Here is a 24,180-nt window from a genome sequence, read left to right on the forward strand (position 1 = left end):
TATAATGATTACAAGGCAGTCGGTAGAGGGTAATGCAATGCACGCCCCTCAGCAAATCTGACAGATAGGAAGGAACTTACACACACACATCAGACAATGCAGCACAGGTGGGATGAGGAGGGATACAACTGAGCAGCACACTTCTGATGTGGTCACTGAGTAGCATGTAAAATCCAGCATGGTGCTAAGTCAAAGACATGTGCAAGGCTAGCAAGCTTGTAACCTCATGGTGCCCTATTTAAGCCAGGTACTCAGCATCTGGATATGAAGCATATTCAGACACTTCTGCTGCAGCTGAACATAACTACTCCCCGCCTCTTCCATCTACCATGGAGCTGTGAAAAGGAATCAACAAGGGCAGCCCAAGATGAATTAAAGAGTATGCTCCCTTTGTGACAACTTTGGAGAGGAAGTCCCATCCCCCAGCAGTTCAGGCGTTACATCTAGGCCTCAATGAAAAGCAGTCTCCAAACAATTCAGAAAAAGCACTTACTGCAGGGCCTCAGTCCAAGAAACACCATCAATGGCATCAGGTCCAGTTGATCACCCAGGGGCCAGTAGAGCAATTACTGCATAGTAGCCCACCCTACTTCTTGGCCCAGCCCCACCTCAGCTTTCTCCTTCTCAGATGCACCAGGGTTGCGAGCAGAGGCTCAAGAGTGTCTCTTAAAAGGGACAACACCACTTGCTTACAAGCTGTGTAGCTAACGCACACAGTGCTGAGCACAACACACATTTCTCACACAAAACTAACACTTTGGCACCACTCATTTTGGCAAACTATAACATCAAGACCTGCCTAAACAAGGAGACTGTAAGAATAGTTACAAATAATGATAAAGCAACCAATAAAAAGCCTAACTATCCCATTGATGGATGAGCCAGACACCTTTGGTGCAGAGCAGAAGCCTGCTTCTGGAGCAGTAGAGGTCTTGTAACAGGTGCATTCTATAGAGGAAGAGTATTCTACATATTAAAGTGCTGCTCAGGTGGACTGAAAGAACAGGAGCCTTCACCCGAAAGTAAACATACAAGCAAAAGGGAATACAGCACCTTTTATTGAACAGGAAAGCTATAAAAGAAAGCAAGTTAAAACTCAACAGTTTTGTACTATTCTTATTGTTTAAGACGATTTCCCTACCACTACGGATAAGATCATTTGCCTTGCTTTTTCTGCACATCGGTGCTATTCTCATCCCCTCAGTCCTAACGATGATAGAACATGAGAATTTAAGATTTTAGTGTTGCCTTGGCTTGTTTTTTCCCTTCCTCATTTCCTTGAAAATATAGCCAGTGTCAGTGCTGATGTGAGGTCAGTAATTGCTCAGAAACTCAACACTTGCAGAATGAATGGATAATGGTTTTCTTAACAAGTATATGCATTTGAACCTGTTTGCTTTACAAATGCAAGTTACAGTGTGCTTACTTCTTCATAATGAACAGCTGATACCTGTGGTGTCTGACCGGCTTGCCGGGCTATGGCCGGGAGCCCGGAACGTCAGGTGGGTACTTCGGCAAGTGGAGTGGAATTAGGTACAGATGCGTACTGGTAAAATAGATTGTTTACTTACGCCGCCGATGCGTGCAGCGCAGGAAGCTGACTTTGATTGCAGTTACAAACGTAGCGAGAGCTCTTTGAGATGAGACATTCCGTAAACGGCTTATCGAGCATGCAGGGGAGGGGGTACGTCAGGGAGGTCGGTGACAGGGAGTCGTTGGTGGGTGATCAGTCCGCCAAGTTTACTCCAGGATGCGTGCGGAGTTCTCCAACCTGGGTGGAAGCTGCTCGTACTTTTGAATAGTTAATAGGCCAATTGCTAGTTGCCAAGTGGGAATAATTTGTAACCGGCCAATGGGTGGCACGCATTTTGGTGCGCATAGTTAGCCAATTACAAGGGCTTGTGAAATTTAAACAAATGTAGTCATTGGGCTTGGCAGGCTTTTCACTGTGCTGGGATTTTCCACTGTGCCACAGGCATTTACTTAATGGGTTCTGACATGCCCCCTTGCCGATGGCACAGTTTGAGTTTAAAGTACTTGTAGACCGTTTAGGTCGTCGTCATCTCGTTCGGGGGCTTCATATGGCAAGCGGGTATATACAAAAGCAGATAGCGACATAAGTTTGTTCTTAATAAATTGCATAAAACAACAACCAACACAAACACAAATGCAAATACTAAAAGGGGAATCAACAAAGTAATAAGGGGCGTTAAGAGGTTTAAAAGCCACGAAGACGCATCCCAGCCAAACCAGCCAAAGAAGTCGGATAACCACCCTTGCCCGATACCAGAGATTTTATTTGCGTTGGTGGCGACTTTCCGAATTGCATCAATTTGATCGTTTAGGGGTAGCATGATGACGTCAAGTGTCGGTGCCTCAGTGTTTGCAGTGGTGCCCTTTCCTTCGGCCTGGATTTACGACCATCGTGCGTCTTGGGCTTTGGACCTGTAAGGGAAAAATTAAGAGCAGTAAATTTGTTTTACGACACTGTGTTTGTGTGGAGGTGTGAGCCCAGTTTGTGTGCTAGTTGTCGTTGTCCTGCATCCCCTAGGACGCGTAGCTGTTGTTTGGTAAGCTTGGAGTGGTTCAGGAGAAATCCGAACATGGCTCTCTCTTCCGGTGTCCTCTGAGGTGGCAGTTTCGATTCCTGTCGAGGGTCGGGTTGATGGTATCTTGGCCTTTGGTACTTGACCGGGTACGTGGTGAGGCGGTTCGGTGCGTCAGCTGGGTCCGTAATCGCTATCTTCATGAGGGCTTGTAGCCATGGGAGTTGGCTTAGGATGTTGCTGCGCCATTTCCACGGCAGCTTTGCTGACCGTGGCTAGCTGGGTTTCTAAGTTCGCATTCTCACGCAACAGGAGCGAAACTGTGCGGAACAGTACATTAATCATTTTCCCTTTGTCCCATTTGGGGCCTGTCCTCCTAGTCGCGGTGCGACCCTCCGCTTCTAAATTTTCACAGAGCTGGGTGAGCAGTTCATGACTGCGCGACTGGGGTGCCAGGGTCGGACAGTTAAACTTGTCGTGGGGTGTCCCTTCCCCGCCCTCTCTTACATGTCGAATGCAGCGGGCAAACTCTTGGGCGGGGGTCGGGTTTGCTGCGCCCATCGCCTTTACCCACGCCAAGGACAGTGTTTCTACTTTGTGCTGTGGTCTGTACACGACCCCTTTTCCGCTCGTAACACACCCGAAAGAGCTCGGGCCCAGTTGGATGGCCCACTCTTTTCCGACTCCCTCTTCTCCTCTGAGGGAGAGGTAACCAGCGACCACATTTGAACTCCTCCCGCCTGCCTGATGATAGGCAATGTGTGCCCATAGGTCGCCCAAGTCGGACGTTAGGCGCTCCCCACTGCGCCATGGGCAGTTCTTAACTAGTTCCGACTCCATCGAGTCTTCCCCAGATCCTGTTCGTGACGCCATGTGGTGTCCGACCAGCTTGCCGGGCTATGGCCAGGAGCCCGGAACGTCAGGTGGGTACTTCGGTGAGTGGAGTGGAATTAGGCACAGATGCGTATTGGTAAAATAGATTGTTTACTTACGCCGCCGATGCGTGCAGCGCAGGAAGAAGCTGACTTTGATTGCAGTTACAAACGTAGCGAGGGCTCTTTGAGACGAGACGAGACGTTCCGTAAATGGCTTATCGAGCATGCAGGGGAGGGGGTACGTCAGGGAGGTCGGTGACGGGGAGTCGTTGGTGATCAGTCCGCCAAGTTTACTCCAGGATGCATGCGGAGTTCTCCAACATGGGCGGAAGCTGCTCGTACTTTTGAATAGTTAACAGGCCAATTGCTAGTTGCCAAGTGGGAATAATTTGTAACCGGCCAATGGGTGGCACGCATTTTGGCGCACATAGTTAGCTAATTACAAGGGCTTGTGAAGTTTAAACAAATGTAGTCATTGGGCTTGGCAGGCTTTTCACTGTGCTGGGATTTTCCACTGTGCCATAGGCATTTACTTAATGGGTTCTGACAATACCAAGTCCATGATGAATTCTTCTAATTGTTAACATCTCTTCTTAGCTGCTTCTATCAAAACACAGATATCTCCAAGAATGAACTAGCAAGTGCTGCTGGAGTGACTGACAAAACAGATCAGAAAAAGCCAACCGCTCTGCACTGTTTAAACAACTTATTTAAAACAAATGCCTTGAACACACAACACCAGATAAGGGAATAATTAACTGAATACAAAATCAAGTTATGTAACGGTGTGACTTTTATTTATAAATAAGCACTGAGGCACTGCATGCCAACATTATCCTTCAGTGGTCCAATGTTTTGCCATTCCCTGCCATCTTTACACACACAAGTGTATCTCACAATATTTGTGGTGATAAAGTAAAAGGGATGAATGACCTGGTGGACTCCATAGTCTCCCCATTCTAAACCTAGGTTCTTAAAAATCAAGATACTCCAGTTTACTAAACATTCAGAGTTTAAAAACAGGCATTTAGAGGATGTGCTTTATGTTTATCCTGTGACAGAAGGACAGACTCTGACTGCAGCATAGGGAGATGGCCAAGACTGGTAGGTACTAAAAAATCCTTTGTCTGTGCACCATGTCTATACAAATTTAAATATAAAAATGTAATAAAATATTTCATATATACAAACATGTAGAATCACAACCCTCAAAACGTGAAAATATATCTACAATAAATTCACTTCTGGTGATATAGCAGCATAATCTAACACATACCTCTTCAATTCAGTCATTTAAGCCTTCACAAATCAACATTTTGCTACTACACGCAACATGCCATATGGGGCTCCAAAAGATTAAAAAGGTAGATTTTGTTACTGGTGATGCGATCCATCCTATGCAGTTCCTTCTCCTATACGTTTTGTAGATAGAATAGCAAGGGACAAGAATTTAAATGTTGTAACTTTAAATGGTTTTGCTTTGACTTTATCCTGGGTGGAAAAATGGAAACAGTAATGCCTACTGAACTCCAAGGTACATGAGACTTACTGCCAGAACATGAAGCTCTAGATCAGTAGTTCTCAACCTTTTCAGAGGCAGATCACCCCTCCAAAGTCTCTGAGTGTGGTGGCACCCCTGTTGAGAACCACTGTTGTGCTCAACTTACCTCACTTGTTCTCAGCCAGGTGCTGATGCCACCAAGTAAAACTGCCCTAACATGCCTGCGTTCCTCCTGCTTTAGGGTTTTCTAACAACCCTAAAACAGGCAGCAAAGCTGGCTTACACTGAGGCACTTCCCAATCCAACCCTCCACTTCATCTTTGAGAAACAGAGATGGAATGTACCTGTTTTCAGGAGAAAAGTGCATGGGGGTGGGGGGTAGTGATGCAAGGGTGCAGACCAGGAAGAGTCCAAGCAGCCTCTCCTGCCTGTTTTAGGGTTATCAGAGGACCCTAATGCAGGAGGAACACGCATGCTGCAGCCTTGTGTGTAGAACAGTTTTACCCGGCTGCCAGTGGCAGCATCCGTATCACAGCACCATTGTTGAAAACCACTGCTCTAGATGTTTCCAATTCAATCATTACATTTGGACAATGATTTAAAAATGCCTTGACTTTTTCAGTTTTGTCAATGTTGAAACTTCTGCTCTTAGAAGCTCTTAAAATATCCAAGCATTTTTTTTGTTTTTTTGTTTGTTTGTTTTTTAACTAATACCACCACAAACAGGGAATTCAACACCCAGGTTTCACGCTACCAATTAACAGCTGCAATCATATGCCTTTGAATACAAACTTATTTTACCTACAGACAGTACACTGCACGTAACTATAATGTAACCGGAACCCTTTTGTCTTGTTCCTTTAACTGAAAGATAGGTTATAATTTTTAAAGTATTAGGTGAACCACCATCCTAATGAACAGTGAACCAGAATTTATCAGATTTAAGTTTCAGAAAAAGTTATTCCTACTTTTATTTTTGTAAATCCTAATAAGTGATACGGTCTTTCTAATGTAGAGCTAAGCACAGTATGACACTTGTGTTTATAAATCCTTTTTCCACTCAGCTCTAACACACATAACCTCATCCATGGGCGACTGGTGCCGCTTTGTGCGGGGGGAGTCCCCCCAATGGCAGATCTCGCTGCCTGGAGGGAGCTCCCCCATAGCCAATCACTGCAACCACTTCCGGGAGTGGCTGTGGCTGCTTCTGGGAGAGGTTGCAGCAATCGGCCAGCGCTTGCAGGGGGGACACTGGCACTCCCACCTGCCCATTGCCTAAGCGGCAGGTGCAGCCAATCAGGGGGTGCATGTGCACCCCAGTGCACCCCTATGCGTTGTCACCGACCTCATCAGTACTCTGCCTACCACTTAAAATGTCATAAAAAATTGGGATGAAGAATACAAACTTCTGGCTTCTGAAGAGCAATAGAAAGAGATAGCTTCAAAATGATCATGACAGCAACTAGTTACTTGCAAGAGCCTGTAAGAATATTACGTCATTTTTAACAGCTACATTTATTTTTTAACAAATTAAAAAATACAGTGAGAAAAAAATCAGTATATAATACATGATCAGACTTCATTTTAACTTCAGATTCTGATGACATGCTTTTGATTTAGACAGCTGCTCATTTAGAAGAAAAAACAAATCCTTTATCCACAGACCAGTTACACTGCAGTCAACATCCTTCAGCAGCATAGCAAACTGTGTTGTGAAGAGATGGTCCTTTCTGTGGTACTTCATTTGTTGTTTATCACCTTAAAAGTTTTTCTGCCATAATGATAATAACTATATCCAGATGCTGTTGTTGTTAAAGCTGTCAAACACCTTTGGGAGAAAATGGATGCTATATAGTTATAATCCTAAAATACATTTTAAATGGTTTCTCTATTTTCTGCTACAATCAGAGACAACGTATTTTGTGACTAACTATACTAAGTACACATTGAGGCCATGGCTTGAAGGAAACATGAATAAGGAAATTCTCAACTTCTCCCCATCATTTTGATGACAAACAATTTTTCCCAGGCTCATCTTTTAAAAGGTACTGAAATTCACCCCTAAACCTCAAAAGAATAAAGCTTCGCCATTCAGCAATTAGTAACCTGCTTCATTGAGGAATTCAAATACAAGGTTTAATTCTTACCTGAGTTACACACATGCCAAAAAGGCAAAGATAGAATCTAGATCTTAAGTTCATAACACACACAGCCTTCATAAGCCTGAGGATCAGATAATACAGAGACGCTATTCCTCAGATATGGACACTGCATTAACTTCTAAGTCTTTTTTTTTTTTTTTAAACAAACATGTCAATGTTTAAAACAAATCTAAAAGCTAAACTCAAGCTCAGAACTGTTATTATGGAGGGCTACTAGTTCAGATGTTAATATAATTTAGAACGTAGAAAGCTAATTAAACAATACCCCAAAATTGGTACTACCCCATTTGGTAGTGTTGGAGCACAGTTGTAGCCATGATGGTCAAAGAAATGTGTGAGAGACCAGAAGAAGAAAACACTGGATTCAAAAGCTTGTGTAAGTCTATTCCAACTATACAGTTAGTCCAATAAAAGATATCACTCACAAAAGTCCTCTCATCATATACCATCTAATTTTTTTGTGTACTCAAAAACTGCATGACGACTATGTAAGAGATCATTTTAAAAAGCTGTATCTACCAGTTCTTTTCTAGTCATTAATCCGTTAACACTTCTAAAGAGCCATAGTGATTTAAAGAGATATGTATGCCCTTTACAGAAGCATTTTATGATTTCTCTCTCCCCCCTCCCTCCCAAAGCTACCAAGTTATCAACATGCAATCCATTAGATTGCTCCAACCCATTTCTTGGCTTAAACTAGTGAGAACACCAGGGTAAAATTGTTTAGTTTTTACTTTTATAACAAAGTAAGCACCAGCACATAGTTTGGTTCTATTGTCACCAAAAAGAGATCACCTGAAAAAATTCAACCACAAACCTATAATCTAATTTAGGTTTACCAAGACATGCCCCTTGGTTGCATGCATTTAGTTTGTTTGTTTTTTAAATCAGAATTACCAGTTTCTTTAAAAGTATCAGTAAAACAATTCAATGAAAATGTTATTTACCATAGTATGTGCAGATATACGCTGTCCACATAATTGAATACAGGAGCTGCTAAAGAAGCTGCCACCAAGATTAGCTGAACTGCTGTGTTCATCTGGTAAAAAACAGATTAGAATTGTGACCATAAAGGTATAATATACGCCGTCTACACTTGTACAAATATTAGCCAATCTGGGAGGGAGGGAGGGCAGTGGGGTTGGGATCAAAAGAGATACCAGCTCTGAGTTTTACTATTTACATTTCTGCTTTGTCAATACCACTAACTACGTCTTTAACATAAAACAAGTGCTTTGCTGGATCATGGTCAGAATGCTGAGAACTTTGCAAGATCAAGCACAGCATGAGAAATTGTAAGCACTGCAGAGTACAGCATTCAGCAAACTGAAAGGGCTTCATAACAGCGAAGAATTTAAGACACACAGGAAGAAGTAATTTATAAGGAATTCTCATCCTTACCTTGCTGATGAATGTCGGTTTTAACTGAGCAGTGGCATAGCAAGGGTTGAAATACCTACTAAGTGTTCTCTGTGAGGAGAAAGAAAGAACGAACAAACGCTTTTTAGCGTACGCTTGAAAGAATTAGTCAGCAAGAACACACTACAGAAAATCAGATACTAAATTGGAGAAAGGACTGTACTCCACTGTTCTGCTACAGCAAAAATCATATTTGGGAAAAAAAAGAATATTCAAAAAACTCTCAATGATAAACTTAAAAGAAACTCAACATACAAGTGACACAATGCAGGTAGCAAAAAGGTTACTGAAAGACTACCGTGTTTAAAACTAGCTTTCTTCACCCCAATAACTGCTGGATCTTCTTCTGTGGAAGTGTCTTCTTTAATATATGACTACATCTCAAAGATTCTCATACAAAATAATGTTCTTGTTCTCGTGCCCAGCAAGTCAAAACTATTTTTTAAGTTTTGAATCGTTGTTGCATTTCATAACAAAGCTTTGGCCAAGATTTTCCTTCATGTGACTGCTGCTTCCCACTGTTGTACATATACAACATAACAAAGCAACCCAGGAAACAGCTTTAAAATCTGAAGCAATTTGATTGCACATCCATTTTAAAACACACACACTTACTGGAGGAGAAAGAGTTTTGAATCGTACATAAAAAACAGCAGCAACGAGCACTATATCCCTCAAGATGATGAGAGAAGTAAGTGGAACTAGAAAACAAACACAAATATAGTTAATAAAGCTTTTTTCTGAATAGAAACTATATCAGTAAATATCTAGCTATATACAGAAAGGTAGAAAACACTTGTACTACTGCATATCCACATGTGTAATTCACATTTTCTGTTTGTGGTAATGGAAGAACCATTGGTTTTCTTTCTAAAGGAAAAATGATGCAAATGTTGGAAATTTAAATCTCTGACTTGCTATTCAGTGTTGTCACTAGTGGGTCACGTGATTCTGCAGCACGTCCTACAACAAACATGCCTTTCCTCCAAAGTCTAACATAGGGGTTTTCAACCGGGAATACTTGGGATGTCCTCAGGGGGTACTCAGCAGTGGGTGCCATTTCTGCTGCCACCATGCCACTGGCATGCTCGCCAGTTGGCTGCAGGGGACCTGCCCCCGCCCGCTCGTCGACTGGCCACCAGGGAGCTCCTTCCTTCTTCACTGGCTGCTGGATGTACACTGACCCAAAAAGGTTGAAAACCCCTGGTCTAATACAGAGATGGGAGAGTAGAAAAAGTTTCACTGCTGTCAGGGGACAGAGAGATGAGTTCGGCAGTAGGACATCATTTATTTTTGGTCTCTGTCAGGAAGCAAGGGCTCCTAAGGAACCAAGTGGCCAAGCTGCCTTGTTCTCCTCATTTTAGATAGGAGAATTAAGCTTGGAAGAGGGATTAGGTGAAAAATATCCTTCTTTGTAGAACCTGGACATAAAATGACAGGCTTCTGTAAATGTGAGTTCTCAGAACAAGAAAAGAAAGAAAAATGCTCCGTTAAGAAAAAGCAAATTACTACTCGAGCCGAACCTGGCGATGACAGCATTTAAGAGGCTCATCATCAAAGCAGTCAAATCTGTCTATAGTTAGAAGACTTTTATGATGTAATATTTAAATAGAAATTCTTTACCTTTCTGAGACTTTAATAGTAAAACACAATTGATAAGGACCCACCTAAATTGCAGTTTTGCAGATTTTGCAGGAACCACGAAAAACAGCATTGTCCAAAGTTGCTGAGAAATCCAGCACTGGCCACAATTTCCCGCAAAAATCAACCCAAAAAAGTGGTAGTGACGTAGACTGAGCAAATGTACTCTCCACCAATCAGTGGCAAGGAGCAAGGCCATCAAAGCCCTTTTGCCAATCAGTGGCCGGGGCGGGGCTCCTGAAAAAATCAGCTCTGTGCGCTGCAAGCGGCCTGCCAAAAACCCATTGTCTCACTGTGACTTAGGTAGGTCCCTAACAACTGACAAATGTTTTGGACATAACCATGTTTTCCCCCTGAACATCATTAGAATGGTCTTAGAGGAGTGACCATCCTGCACTCTCTCTTCTACAGTTGACTCTTCTAAAACAAAAACAAATAACTCTTGCCCATGAATATACCATGATCTTACCTGGAATAAGATTTGCACAAGTCAAGCTGACATACAGGACACTGATAAGAATTTTATCAGCCAAAGGGTCAAGGGCACTTCCCAAAGCTGATTTCTGATTAGCCCAGTTTCGTGCAATAAATCCATCCAGCTGTAAATACAATATAAAAACTGCATGAGACCAAAAAAATAAATGTATATATTAGCATCATCAGGCTATTCGATCGCACAATAATGTAGGTAATTTTATAATGTAGATGATTTAACCAAAATTTTCAGCCCACTTTGTTACTAAGTGTATTATTTACATCACTCTTTCCCCTTTACTCTGATCCCAGAAGTTTGAGCAGAGCAAGCAAAATATATGTCTAACAGTCATGTATCATCACTACTTGAGCACATACAAATTAATAAGTGACACAGGCAGCTGACTGGCTTCACATATAAATGAAAGGTTTGTACAGTGCCCGCTAGGTGATCCTCAGCTACCTGTTTAGAGAACCTTTATGGTCCCTTGACAGTAAAATAATACAAAAGGATCCTTTATAAGGGATGATAATGTGAGCTTTAGCAGACACTTCAAGAAAACCATATGCATACTAGCCAGTCTCATTACAAAGTTTGTTATCAAAGATCAAATGAACTAGAGAATTCTTTATGTGGTTTTGATGCGACTTAAAACTAAAGTTGGCAAACGCAGCACATTTCAACGCTGTTATTACACAACATACCAGGTCTGTTATTCCAGCCAAAGTAAAGACACCAAGCGCAACATTGAAATCTTCTTCAACAATCAAGTATCCCAGAACTGGTGCCAAACCAATTCGCACCAGGGACAATAGATTTGGGATAGTCCATGGGTTTTCATACTAAGGGGAAAAAGACGAAAAGAAAAAAAAAGCAGAAACTGTTAAAAAAAACCCCAACAAACCTTAGTCATTACTTGGTAAGTCAAGGTAAACACTTTTTATTTGAATGTCAACTGTCAGAATACCTTGAAAGTCTTGAGAAATAAACCCCACCGCAAATGAATCTAGCAACCAGACTCCAGATAGAACTCAGCCTTTATCATGATAACAAACTTGAATCTCTAATGAAGGGGATAAAGGAGATCTGAGAAAACCCCCGCGAATCCCAGCATTACTTCTCACTGCAGTGGGGAAAGGTTTGGGGGGGGGGGGGGGGGTGTCTAACAACCATGTAACAAAAATGTGGGGGAGGGTGGGCATTTTATTGGAATTTGCAAGAGGTCCATGTTGTGAGGATACTTTAGACTGGAAGATTTTTAGAAAACAGGACACTGTTAGACATAAGAAGATCCAATAGAGTCCAAATGTCATCGCTGGCGAGATGTCGTAGGTCACGTTAAGTGTCACAAGCCATACTCCAAATAAATGTTGGTATCTTTTTAAGTTATACGAGGCTCAATCATATGCAAACTGGCAAAATAAACTGGCTCCATGTTCACCTGTAGCTGAACACACAAAACGGAGGCACCCACGGACCTCTGGGACGACACCACACAGAGATACGTGGCAGGAGGGCTACTGATGCGTTTTTGGAAGAACTGCTTATGCAGTAACTAGAGGGCGAGCCCCACCACGGTGCCAAGGGCCTATCATTTTGGATTGGGTACAGGACTCCGGACACTGCAACGACCGCAGGTCCCACTTCCAAAGGGAGCTGGGGCAAGGCAAGAAACCAAATGCGAGAAAGAAGCTGGAGGGGTGAACAGGTGGGGAGGCGGCTCTAAGGCCGGGAGGCAGAGGCAGGGGAGTCCCCTGAAGGTGAGGAAATCATTGTTTCTAGAGGCAGACAAGGCAGCCTCGCGGCAGGTTTCCCGCAGGAGCAGGGCCACATCTGGCGATGTCTTGCTGGCCTCCAGCAAGTCCCCTCCACACCTCACACCCGGCCGGAAAGAGGCTCCCCCCGCCCCCAGCACGTACCAGCTCGCCCCAGGCCGCCTCCTGCGGGGGCTCGGGCTCGGGCCGTGGCGGGGGAGTCGGAGGCGGCGGCGGGAGCGGGGCAGCGGCGCGGTGGCTGCAGGCGGCGGGGGCACGCAGGAGGCGCAGGCAGCCGGCGGCGCGCGGGGCCGGGGCCAGGGTCAGGCCCAGGCCCAGGCCCAAGCCCAGGCTCAGGGACGCGGGGCGGCGCGGGCCCGGGCAGGAGCCGCCGCTGCCCGCCAGGGGCCTGACGCCGCGAAGGGGCCCCCAGAAGCCCCGGCCCAGCCAGGCGGCGGCCAGCATGGTGGCGGCAGGCCCCTACGCACCCCAGCCCCGCGCGGGCCCGGACGGGGGGGAGGGGGTGGCCTCCCCGCGGCTCGGCTCGGCCCGGCCCAGGGCGCCCTGCGCCGGGCGGGGGCGCGTGCGACACTGCGCGACGGCTGGCGGCGGGCTTTACGGCAAACGCTCACCCTTCGAGCCCCCGACCCCACCCCGCCCGCCTTAAAGGCGCAGGCGCCCCGCGCGGCCCCGCCCCTCCCCGCCGCGGAATGCGGGCTCTGATTGGGTGTCCGTCTGCACGCCCGCCTTTGGAGCTCGGGGAGCATTGCTGGCCCGGAGAGGAGCCCCCGCCGTGGCAACACTTCTAACTTAAGCAACCTTTTCAGATACGCTGGGCATATCTACGTGTTTATTAATGCACTGAGATGCACAGATGGTAACGAGGCAAGAAGGGACCTCGCAGGACCAGCGGGTCTAGGCAGGAAGGACACCTGGGGTTTACAGCACACTTAAGTTTAGTACCTGTACTAGGTACTAACGTAATGCACTGTAATGAGCGCTATGGCCCATTAGTGCAGATGCACCTTTTTTTGTGATGTTTAACATGCATGAGACTAAATCTACTATACATTAGCGTGCTTTTTGCAGGACGTGCAAATACACAGAATTAGGCTATTGTGGATTTAGCAGCTCCTGTAGCCATGCCCGCTGTTAAAGAGGTTTAAAAGATCTTTTTCCTTCTTGCTTACCTCTTGTCCCATTTTCTACCTCCAACCACTTTCTTCCTTCCAATTGTCTAGAACTAGTTAGGTCCCCCTTCACACCCATAATCTTTGGTTAGTCTTACCTGACAGATGACCTTCTTGTTTAGGTAGGTTGAGGATGTATCTTGTCCTGCCCCACCTAAAAATAAGAGTGATACAGGCAATGAAGTCCCATTCATGATATGCCTATCAGGCTGGCATTCAGTATGATTTCAAATGACTTTGCTCTGATCAGACTTTTTCCACTTCTCTTGCTAGAAATCAGCTGCCAAAGCTGTCTCTGGCGTTGCTTGGCTAACACGTGGACTTCTTTCTTACCTCTTAGATTCTGTTTGTCCTCTTAAGATTCCCTACAAAGGAAACACCAGGCGCTCTTGCTAAATGTTTTGCTAACATTTCTGTAGATTATGTGGACCATTGGCAAAGCAGTCTGATTATTTCCAGCTCTTACTTGCATTAGACTCAAAGAATAATCTTTAAACTTTTTTTACCTATCCTGCTACAGCTATTAACTTAATTCTACCTCTCCTCCCTCCAACTAGTGGAAATAACTCAAAAAAGGAAGAAAAATATTTTGGAACATTAGAGGTACAGCCAGAAGCTAAAAAGACTACTCTTTTTCACCTATCTGACTTCGGTAACTATAAGAGCTACCTGTAGAGCTTTGTGGACAGCTACGATGAACTCCAGAAGCAAAAATTCTCAGAGCAGACAGAAACAAGCGTGTTCAGTCTAATATCCAACTGCTGTTTGGAAGTATGGCCAAGGGGTTTTTTTGACCTCACTGGAGTCCGTGATAGTAATAGCTCTAGAAACAAAAATGCAGTGCTAACTGCCAGTTACTGATGGGATGAAATATCAAATCAGTGGGCCACAGTGAGGACGTTTCTTTCATCCCATATAAGTTGGTCTTGGACAGCCATCAGTAGCTGCTTAAAATACTGTAGAAGCAACGCAAAAAGAATATTCTAAAACTTAGTCCCCCTAGTGGTTACCAGTAGAGGTGCACCAATACATCAGTCCAATGTCGGATCCATACCGATACCAAGAAAATGTGTTGCATCGGATATCGGGCTGATGGGGCCAATAATTTGGCCGATAAATGCCCATGCTCTGCGCAGCTGCAGTGCAGCACAAAGCAGGGCCAGCAGCATGGAGAGCTGCCTCCAGCTAGTAAGCCAGAAGGGGAGAGGGAAGAGAAGGGGTGTGGGAGGGCAAGATCAATGCCCCCTGTGGTGAGGGAAGGGGCAGGAGCAGGCACAGCCGAGGCAGGGGAGGGGAGGGGCGTGGGACAGAGGTGCAAGTCGTGGGGTGGGGGCAGCTCCTGCTGCTGCTTGCACCCCAGGAGGGTGGGAGGGGTGCCCCCAGATCTGCATGGCATGGCACGGCACGGCACGGCACGGGCTGGAGCCAGCATTGTGCGGGGCTTTTCTTGCTGGGGACTGGGCTCGGAGCAGGCTCCAGCAGCACTAGGAGAAGGCTGCAGCCACCCCAAATTTTGCCACAGCTTTGTTCCCAGTTCCACATCACCGTGCCACAGCCCCAGATTTTCCTGGAGCATGGGTGGAGGCGAGGTGTTCAGCCGGGGCTGTGGGGGGAAGCGGTACTGGGCTGGGAGGAGCTACAGCAAAATTTGGGGTGGCTGCAGCCTCCTCCCAGCACTGCCAGAGCCCACTCCGAGCCCAGGCCCCAGCATGAAAAGCCCTGCTCAGTGCTAGCTCCAGCTCCACCCCACAGCTGCAGCCCACACCGTGCCACACAGATCCAGGGCCCCCCCATGCAAGCAGCAGCAGGAGCTACCCCCACCCCACAAGCCGCGCCTCTGTCCTGTGCCCCCCTCCCACCCTGGCTGGGCAGCACCTGCCCCTACCCCCTCCCTCACCGCAGGGGGCATTGATCTGCTCCCACACGCCCCTTCCCTCCCTCTTCCCCCACACTGGACTTACCACCTGATGGCAGCTGTATTGGATATCGGATGGGTATTGGCCAATAGGCCTCTTCAAATATCGGCTATCAGTATTGGTCCGCAAGATCGTATTGATGCACCCATGGTTACCATTGGACTTCTCCATTTAGATAAATTTCTCTCTCAATTCTATAGGAATATTTTTTCAAAATTTGGACTGTTGCAACCTGCATTTTGCATTAATGTGGAATTCTTACCTCCAGTAACATATATTCTCTGCAATATACAACATCAGCTTTTCCCCAGTGTAGCAACTATACACCCAGTGGCCAGGTCTTACTCACACACATAACTTTACACACTGTACACAGCCCCAGGAGAAGACAGATATCTTCTTTTAGAGTTAGGGAGACCAAAGGACAGGGCAGTGAAGTGACTTGGCCAAGATTACCCAGCAGACCAACAAAATGAAATAAGAACCAGGTCTCCCAAGTCCGCACACAGTCCACTAGGTATCAGTGCTGTATGTTAATACGTGTATATGCAGGACTGGGGGCTTAGGTGCCTGCAGAAAATACAGCTTCAGTGCTACAGCTTATTTGGTTTGGGGGAGTTTGCATCCTAATGTGCTAGGAATGTTCCCAACGGAGAAAGACAGTTCCTATCCCATAATTGTTGGGCATTGTAATGGTAAGCTTTCATATCATGTATGGCTGTGAGAGTACTCAGAATCTGCTATGAGGTACTCCCTTCTCATGGCCTTCAAAGTACATTTGGGATGTCCAAATGCTACATTTGAAACTGGATGCCAGTTAATAGTTACGAAATAATATAGAGTATTTTATTAAGTTGCATATTTTTGCCTTAAGTATCTCACTCAGAGAAGTGGTTTATGATAACAAGTATTGGCAAGTGGTTTCACACTGAAGCAATCTTGAGTAGCTTAAAGATACTCTGAAATTTTCAGTACAGCTCAGGCAGTTTCAATGGGAATATCCTTAATTAGAAAGGATTAAAGAAAGTAATTACAAGTATACAGCCCAAAATCTACTGAAGTCAACTGGAGCATTTCCATTAATTCTAATGAGTGTTGGATCAGATCTTGAATGAACTCCTGGTTATTATTTTCTGATTCTGTTCTTTCATTCCACAACTGAGAAATTATTTTATGAATTAAAGCACAGACAATTAACTTGGAGGTAAACTTCAGCTCTGCATACCTTGCAAAATAAGTACAGTACATTTGTATTGGCGCACAAGTGACAAAGTACTGGAAAAAGCTACAGAAATGAATAGGCTTAGTAAAAAAAGAAAAAAAAAATCTCACTGAAAACTTGAACATGAAAATGTTGCATAGTTTCTTCAACATGATATAAAGTTCAAGTTATATGATACCTATAAATTGAATGCATCTTAGGTCAAACTTTGACCATGGAGTGTCAACCCAGAAAGTATACTGTACATGGCTTCTTTAATATGGAGAAACTGTCAAAAACAATAAAATCAAACTGATCTAGATTTTCAGTCCTAAATTCAAGTCAATAAAGTGTTAAGAAAAAACTTGTGACTTCAATGAAGACTGATGCTGGAAACATCTTCATTTACCATTTTTCTGTATTAGGTCTTGATTCTTGAGAGATGGGTGTGCAGATCCATATCCTCATGTACAACTAAAATTTCACCAGTCAGTAAGCACACCCACCTACTTTCCTTTTTAAAGCATGGCAGAACTAATATAAATCAATGTACAAAATGCATGTGTTGTATTTATCATAAAAGTGCTTTAATTTCCACGTTTTTCAACGTATAACATTTAATGTCACTTAACTAATAGAAAACCAACTTTTGTCTTTAAAGTTTAATGAAATGTAGAGATGAGTGCTTTTTCTAAACACAATACAATATTTAACATTTTTAACCAGAGCCAATATTTTAAATAAACTCCCCAGTAAAGAGGCACATAAATAGTAAGCAGCCAAAGTAAATTACTTAAAGAATTTATTTCAATCAACTGGTATAACTATATACACTGCCTCGGCTTAAAAATTATTTATCCATTTCTTGAAAACTTTTCCATTAGTTTCTGCGACTGTTTAATTGATTTAACTATATAACTATAAACTTTGTCATTTCAATATTCTATTGAAATGGCACCAAATTTCATAGGCTGTTCAAGTTGCAATAAAATCCACTACTGGTTTTTAATGGAACGAATATAAATACAAAATCTTTTCTTCCTATCATCTTTGATAACAGGAAGTCTACCAGCATATATGCCAGTCTCAAACAACTCATATCTGGATTCGGAGTCCTACAATACCTGTCATATGGCAGTATTTTAACAAAGTCATTCTTAAAGGGTTATTGTTAAATGACAGTATTCGTGGGAACTTCTTGTCTTTTACTGATGCTCAAGGCTAGTTGCAAAGTACGCACAGGAGTACCCCTTGGCAGACTGCCGGTTGTACTGTAACAGGAATCCTGCTGCAGCACGTCCATTAATCTTCAAATACAAGCACTGTGCATCAAGTATTGTTATGGACATTCTTTCACAAAGTTTGAAGCTGATAAACTCGTGGACCTTTTTTCAGAAGATAACCCTGATCATTGAGAGAGCCAATAAAGCTGGCAAAATCAGATACCTAAAAGAAAAAAAAAAAAAGCAGTAAGTTTTATTCAGAGCAACACTCTTGTTACTTGTCAGCTCTGTGTTCCTGAGGGAGCCCAGGCACCCAGCTTGCTGGACTTACAAGGGACTTTTTCTATTTCCACCCTCCACCCCCACACACACCTCATCTAACCATAACTAAGCAGAAGAAAAGCTTAATAGGCATCTCAGGCCATACATTCCCTGGTCCCAGTATGGGAGGCTTATTTAAACTCGATTGACTAAAACTTGGTCACCGGGTTAGGGAATGCTGAGGCAAGACACCGAGTCAGAGGGGGTATGGGTGACATTTGAACAATGGTTAAGGGGTCATCACAGCGTCCAGCCCGTTGGAACCCTGGCCACAAATGCTGTCATACTTTTCCCAGGATGACTGGTGGAAGCCCTCCCCACAAAGTTTATGGACACTCCAAGTAATCAATCCCCTTAAATCTGTTAAAAGACTATAGTAAAATCTGAGAGTCATGCTAAGCTGAGGCTTATTCACAACAGGTAAAATGCAAAACACTGACACTTCACAGTGCAAGCATAGCTAGGCCATCTGAGAAGATCCCTTCCAGTATATTCATAATAAATTTCAAGCTGGCTCCTAGGTGTCTGGTTACTCTTTAAGACTTAATGTTTTTCCAAGTTGCTAATCAGTTTCTTGAGATGTTCCAAACCAGATAACCCCTTGTCACTGAAAAAGGTAATTCATTTAAATTTAAACTGTTTATATAACAGGATTTTCCTTGTCAATTATGGCTTGGGACCCTCTTGATTTACACAATTAAAAGAATGCTTTGAAGAGGCTAGACTAAGGGTATAAGAAAGCTGCAGAGCAGCATGTGCTTCAAGAGAGAAAAATCTCTCTGACACCATGCGCTGTTCTGGAGAAGCTGGGAGAAACAGATCATCTCCCTTCAACAACTGTGCTGTGAACTTTGCTTGTCAACAAATCACCCGAGTGCCTTGGAATGGTGAGATTCCAGCTCGCGCTCTCTCTCTTTTTCTTCTCTCTAAGCATAGTTTTCTGAACCTAAATTGTATTAGTTAAGCTTGAGCTGGATTTCCCCAAATACTCAATTAAATCAGGGTAATATTGTAATTGTTTTGTTTGTTTTTCCTTACGTGTCTATTACTACTAGTACCATTATACATTTCACATACTTAGCAATACAAAACTTTTAACCGGGTGTATTTTTCCTTCTTTACTTCCCTTCCCCACTTGCTCTGCAGCAACGCTTCTTTTACCTAAGCCAAAGATCCCTGTGAAGCCCAGAAATACTGTGGGGTCCGCTCATCAAGAGGCTACCACTACTAAGACAGTTAGGGCAAAAGATTGGGACGTGCCGAGTTTGAGAGACATAAGGGGATCAGTGTGTATAGGCTGATTGACCCAGTTTGGTTCAGACGTGCCCTAATGAACTGAATGCTGGCCCATGAGGGTATCAGCTGGACACCCAGCCAGATTCAGAGGTATTCTGTTCACCTGTGTGCTTGTGTCTGACCGCATTTTATTGTTACCTTAATGAACTGATTCCTGGTATATGAGGGTGTCAGCCTGTCCATGCTGATCAACCCAGCCAGGTCACAGGGGTGAGAGAGAGAGCGAGAGCGAGAATGAGCGAGAGAGATTTAGTCATTGGAGGAACCCAGCCCCACTGCAGCCGAGTCCTGCACGATAGCTCCACTGAGGTTGAGGACTTGCCGGAGGGAGAGATACAGCTCCACACAGAAACACAAGCAACACATAGAATTACAAATACCTTAGAAACGTATCCCTAATAAATGAGCACACCCCAAAGTAATGGGCAAGTCTGGTAACACCCCCACATTATTTACATTATTCACTTATCTCCCAACCAGGGACATATTCATTTTTAGTCCCTGAACCTCACCAAGGGAGCCAATGCCCCATTCCACCCACCCACTCCTCCCCCCCACCCCAATTTACTTCCTTGGCTCCCAGCACCAGTGAGCACCAACAAAACCAGCACTGGAAGTAGCTTGCAGGGTCAGGGATTTGGTGGCTTGGGGAGGAGGGGGCACTGACTGGTCTGTGTGGGGAGGGTCCTTCTGGGGGTGGGGCAAGGGGCCAGAGGACTCAACATTGGCCAGCACTGGGGGGGGGGGGGCAGGAAGGGAAATGCAACCTGGGGCCAGGGGCTGGACTTCCCCAGCCCTGGGGCTACCTACACTGGGAACTGTACAGAAGTTTAGTTAGATTGCCAATCCAATCTAAGTTAACTTTACCTCCAAGGTAGTCTAACTTACATCAAGCTTGCCATTTTTTAGACCAATCTAACCATCCTGAACTTCTGTACAGTTTGCACTTAGATCAACCTAACTACAGATCTAAATGTAACATCTGTACCCAGGCACACTAAGTTAGATTGGGTGGCCATTTTTAAACAGGATCTAACCCCTATTAACCTCCCCGAACATCTGTATGTACCCTATTAAAGATTTAACTTCTTTGCAAACTTCTAGACTGCTAACACTGAATACAGTCTGAGTGTATCCCTTCTCAGTTTATAGCACACAAGTTTCAATAAAAACTAGGTTGTTAGCATTTAAAAAAAACCCCAAAAGAAACAAGCTCCAGTTTTTACCACATGGCTATTTTAAATCCATGTTCCATGAAAGATGAAAGGAAAATTTCTTTTGCCAAGTGAGTGTTTTTGCCAGACTATTTTAAAAAGGACAGAAAAATAGAGAAATCTGTTGCCAAACAAGTCTTATAATTAATTCAAAGGCATTCAAGAGATACAGCTCCAGCGAAGGAAGGTCTCACTCACACACACGAGTCCCTCCCTCCTCCTGTAGAAGTAGTACTACTGTGTTTTGTCCAGATGTGACTCTCACTACTACCACTGCAACTCTTAACATTGAAAGATGCTAGCAAGGCAGCATGAAGAACAATGCCCACGCTAATAGTTTGTGAAAAGACATATTAAATTTTTCTTTATTTTCCATACGCAATGAGAACATTTTTAAAGAGACTTTAAAAATATATATCTTTCTATTAGATGTTTGAGGCATTTCATCAAGTATTGTAAAGTGCAACTGGCTAGCTAATTTTTTCACTTATGAAGAAAACAAACAAGACAGTAATACAAGCTGAAGATCAGAAAAGAAATTCTGTATGTTGCTTTATGTATTTTTGATTTGCTTCATTTCTAATTAATACATTAGGTAAGCTTGGAATAGGAATGAAAACATGCAGGCATTAAAAACAAGAATACATTTTCATCATAATAGGCAACATTTTGGGGCTTAAGTCATGGTGATCAGGAAGATGGAAAGAAGAAGTAAAACATGCTGAAACCAAACTTGTCTTTTGCAAACAAGGCAGAGACCATCCTCAATAGCAGCAGCAAAGCTAGTGCTTGCTGATGCAATATGTTACAGCTGTCAAAAAGGCTGATGAGATTAGAAGCAGTTTACAATAGAAATGAGTCATGGACAGATGTCAGAGTTGAAAAAAAATGTGGTTCGCTCATCATTATCCAATGGTGAAATGTGACATTACTGTGCTGTTTCTGAGTTTTACTTCTTCATTTAAATTTCCTCAAGAGAAATTAAAATAACTTACTTTTATTTGTAATTCCTTTGCAATCTGCCAAAGCTGTTGAAATTCAAATATATTGTTGTAGGTTCTTTCTGCAATGTTACTCAGGGCAGAGACAAATTTTTTGGCTTGTGACCTATTGCTCATCCCAGAACCATGCTGCGAACGCTCAAAGTCCAGTTTTCCAAACTCATCAGTGTAAGTACCTAGCATGCTAAAAAACACAACCACGCTGGAATCAACATCATGTAAAGGCAGAAATAAATACATACTCTATCCAATGCATAAGAGTATGCTCAAGGTCTAGAGGCCTACGAATTGTGCAACTCCATCCAGTAGTAATACATCAAAGCCCCAGGCTACTAGCTAAGTGGCTTATCTGAACCACTTCCAGACTTAATTGGTACACAGCATGAATTCACAGCAGCAGTCAGCCAACAAGATAGGAAAATACTTAGGAGTACATCTCTTCTAACAGGTAAAATAATACAGTCTTCTCTAAACTGCTGAGCATCAGGGTTTTTTTGCAAGTTGTTTATAATCATAGTAGCCATGTTACATTAAATGAGAAAAATTAACAAATAACAGTATTGTACAATTATATTGTCACCTTATTTAGCTGAGGCTGCAAAGAGTTTTTAAAACAAAAGCTTTAGAGAGTTTACATATACATACCTATGGCCTGAACTATACCGTCTCATCATTCTCGTGGTTACATAAAGAAAAATGATATTCTTTAAATGAATACCATAATTTTGCATGATTAGTAACATCATACATTACCTATATTTCATTATTTCTACAACATCCTCAGCATCTTCTTTGCTTGATTTTTCCCTTAACTCCAGCCTTGAGCGTGCCTCAAAAAAAACCAAAACCAAATCATATATAACAATTCAGTTGCACAGTAACTTAAACACAAGAGTCCATCATTCAGGCCTACTAGTTGCAACAAACTCTACGTGCTGGAATATGATCCTGCACAACTTAAATAGAGATGCCTGCATTCTTTTATGGCATTTCTGTATGAATAATAACACTAATAACAACCTGCTCTTATCAGTGAACAGCAATGCTTCACCCCTTCAAAGCCATCTTAGTGAGTTGGTGCCTGGAAATCATTTGCTTTATAACACTGCATTCTCTGGATAGCACCAAACCATGACTAACCCATTAAAAGACAACATTAAAATATGGACAATAGCAGTTAAGCCATGGCAGGCAAAGAAACATACCCCTCTCCACGTCTTCCAAGAGATTTTATTACTGAACATTAGGTTAGTATTTCTCAATCCTCTGCCGCCTCTTACAAGCAGGTACACAGCAGAGGGAGTGAAGTGGCTAGGATCTATAAGGCTTGGGCAAGTTCACAGTCTGGGAAGACTTTCTGGAGAAAGATGCCCCAGCTCCTTAACAACTCGCCAGTTTTATATGCATCTTCCAATCAGCCACCTTAAAAAAAAAAGTCATCACAGTCTGATTGCAGTTGGACTGTTACTTGCTATTTTGGTCAGTAAGCAAGGACCAGAACACCCTTGTTTTCCTAGCTGCAAAGGATTTAGAAATAGTTTGGAATAAAAAAAAAAAAAAAAAGTGCTGCTTCAGGTTACTAGCCCTGCTGGAACTATAGAGCATCAAAATAAATTATGTTAGGCATGAAGGACAGACTAATGGATGTGAAGGCTAAACAAGTTGAAACATCTATTTATCTTCCTCTCAGTCCTAGCTGAAAAGTATACTATTTGTAAAAATGGAAAAAAAGAAAATAAATTAGAAATCTGTGTACACTTTATTGTCTATATTGGCCTCTCTCAACTATACAGGCACAAGACAGACATACTCAATGATTTATGTTCCAGTATAACCTCATAAATCCAGCATGCTCAGGACTGAGCACTTGCCAGAAATTTGAAAATGCCCTATTTTTTAGACTGGCGCAGCAGCTGGACCCAGAGCAGCGGCCACAGTGGAGCAGCGGCGCAGGGTGGTGAATGGTAGTGGCAACTGCCACATGCAAGCTTCCCCTTCTGCATCCAAGAGGACTGGGGGGAAGTGGTGGCCGGTCCCGGAGTGGCGAGGGGAAGTGCCGGATTTTTGATACTGCCAGATTATGAGGTTATACTGTATAACCTTGCATTCAACCTCTTGCCAGAGAAAACTCTGATGTGCTCTAGAACCCTCCAAGTCAAGGACCACAATGATAAGGAAAGTGGAAAAACCAGTGCAACACTTGTATTTATTGCACCTGTGAAGGATTAAAGACAAGAAACTAAAAGCAATCTACTTGAAACAGACAGGGAATAGGAGTAGGCGAAATACTATAACTCCTCTGGAGTGGTGGGAGATTTGACTTCTCTTCGTTTGCTCAGCTCAAAGCTTGATGCCCTCAAGGAGGCACAGCCCAGTTGTTCCTTGTGGATGGCTTAAATAGCAAGCTAGCCAGACACTTATTTGTATCCACTATACCAATGTCAG

The 24,180-nt window shown here is 43.4% G+C and overlaps 2 protein-coding genes across 6 annotated transcripts in view; both read right to left on the minus strand.

Annotated features, from left to right (window-relative positions):
- Positions 1-1,038: 1,038 nt before the first annotated feature.
- On the minus strand, positions 1,039-12,949 carry CRLS1 (cardiolipin synthase 1). Of its 2 annotated transcripts, none has more exons than XM_059720238.1 (7): positions 12,539-12,949; positions 11,324-11,461; positions 10,614-10,743; positions 9,119-9,204; positions 8,486-8,554; positions 8,032-8,123; positions 1,039-2,445 (listed from the first exon to the last, which is right to left on the minus strand). In XM_059720238.1, the coding sequence occupies exons 1-7, from the start codon at positions 12,836-12,838 to the stop codon at positions 2,415-2,417; spliced, it is 846 nt and encodes a 281-aa protein (XP_059576221.1). In that variant the 5' UTR covers positions 12,839-12,949; the 3' UTR covers positions 1,039-2,414. The 2 variants fall into 2 exon arrangements, with proteins under 2 accessions (XP_059576221.1, XP_019356257.2); XM_019500712.2 differs by lacking the exon at positions 1,039-2,445 and adding an exon at positions 4,197-6,750 and having other exon boundaries at positions 12,539-12,945.
- Positions 12,950-17,245: 4,296 nt separating this feature from the next.
- Positions 17,246-24,180, minus strand: part of MCM8 (minichromosome maintenance 8 homologous recombination repair factor) — a 33,380-nt gene continuing 26,445 nt past the window's right edge. For 3 of the 4 annotated variants that reach the window (XM_014595016.3, XM_014595018.3, XM_019500743.2), the window contains exons 17-19: positions 22,489-22,565; positions 21,730-21,919; positions 17,246-18,126 (exon numbers count right to left, since the gene is read on the minus strand). In XM_014595016.3, the coding sequence (XP_014450502.1) occupies positions 18,034-18,126; positions 21,730-21,919; positions 22,489-22,565 (360 nt within the window). In that variant the 3' untranslated portion in view covers positions 17,246-18,033. Of the gene's footprint in view, positions 18,127-21,729; positions 21,920-22,488; positions 22,566-22,940; positions 23,158-24,180 lie in introns of those variants that run through there. The other variant, XR_009458928.1, reaches the window with a different exon arrangement.

The sequence above is a fragment of the Alligator mississippiensis genome, chromosome 1 (assembly GCF_030867095.1).
Source record: "Alligator mississippiensis isolate rAllMis1 chromosome 1, rAllMis1, whole genome shotgun sequence".
In the NCBI taxonomy this organism is placed as follows: domain Eukaryota; kingdom Metazoa; phylum Chordata; order Crocodylia; family Alligatoridae; genus Alligator; species Alligator mississippiensis.

What these genes read in the sequence shown, in the direction of transcription:
- CRLS1 (XM_019500712.2), bottom strand. Translation starts at nt 12,838, where the DNA reads ATGCTGGCCGCCGCCTGGCTGGGCCGGGGCTTCTGGGGGCCCCTTCGC. An exon ending in TGGCTGGAATAACAGACCTG is followed by an intron (nt 10,744 to 11,323) that starts GTATGTTGTGTA and finishes TTGTATTTACAG; the next exon opens with CTGGATGGATTTATTGCACG. An exon ending in AACCGACATTCATCAGCAAG is followed by an intron (nt 8,124 to 8,485) that starts GTAAGGATGAGA and finishes GTTTTTTACCAG; the next exon opens with ATGAACACAGCAGTTCAGCT.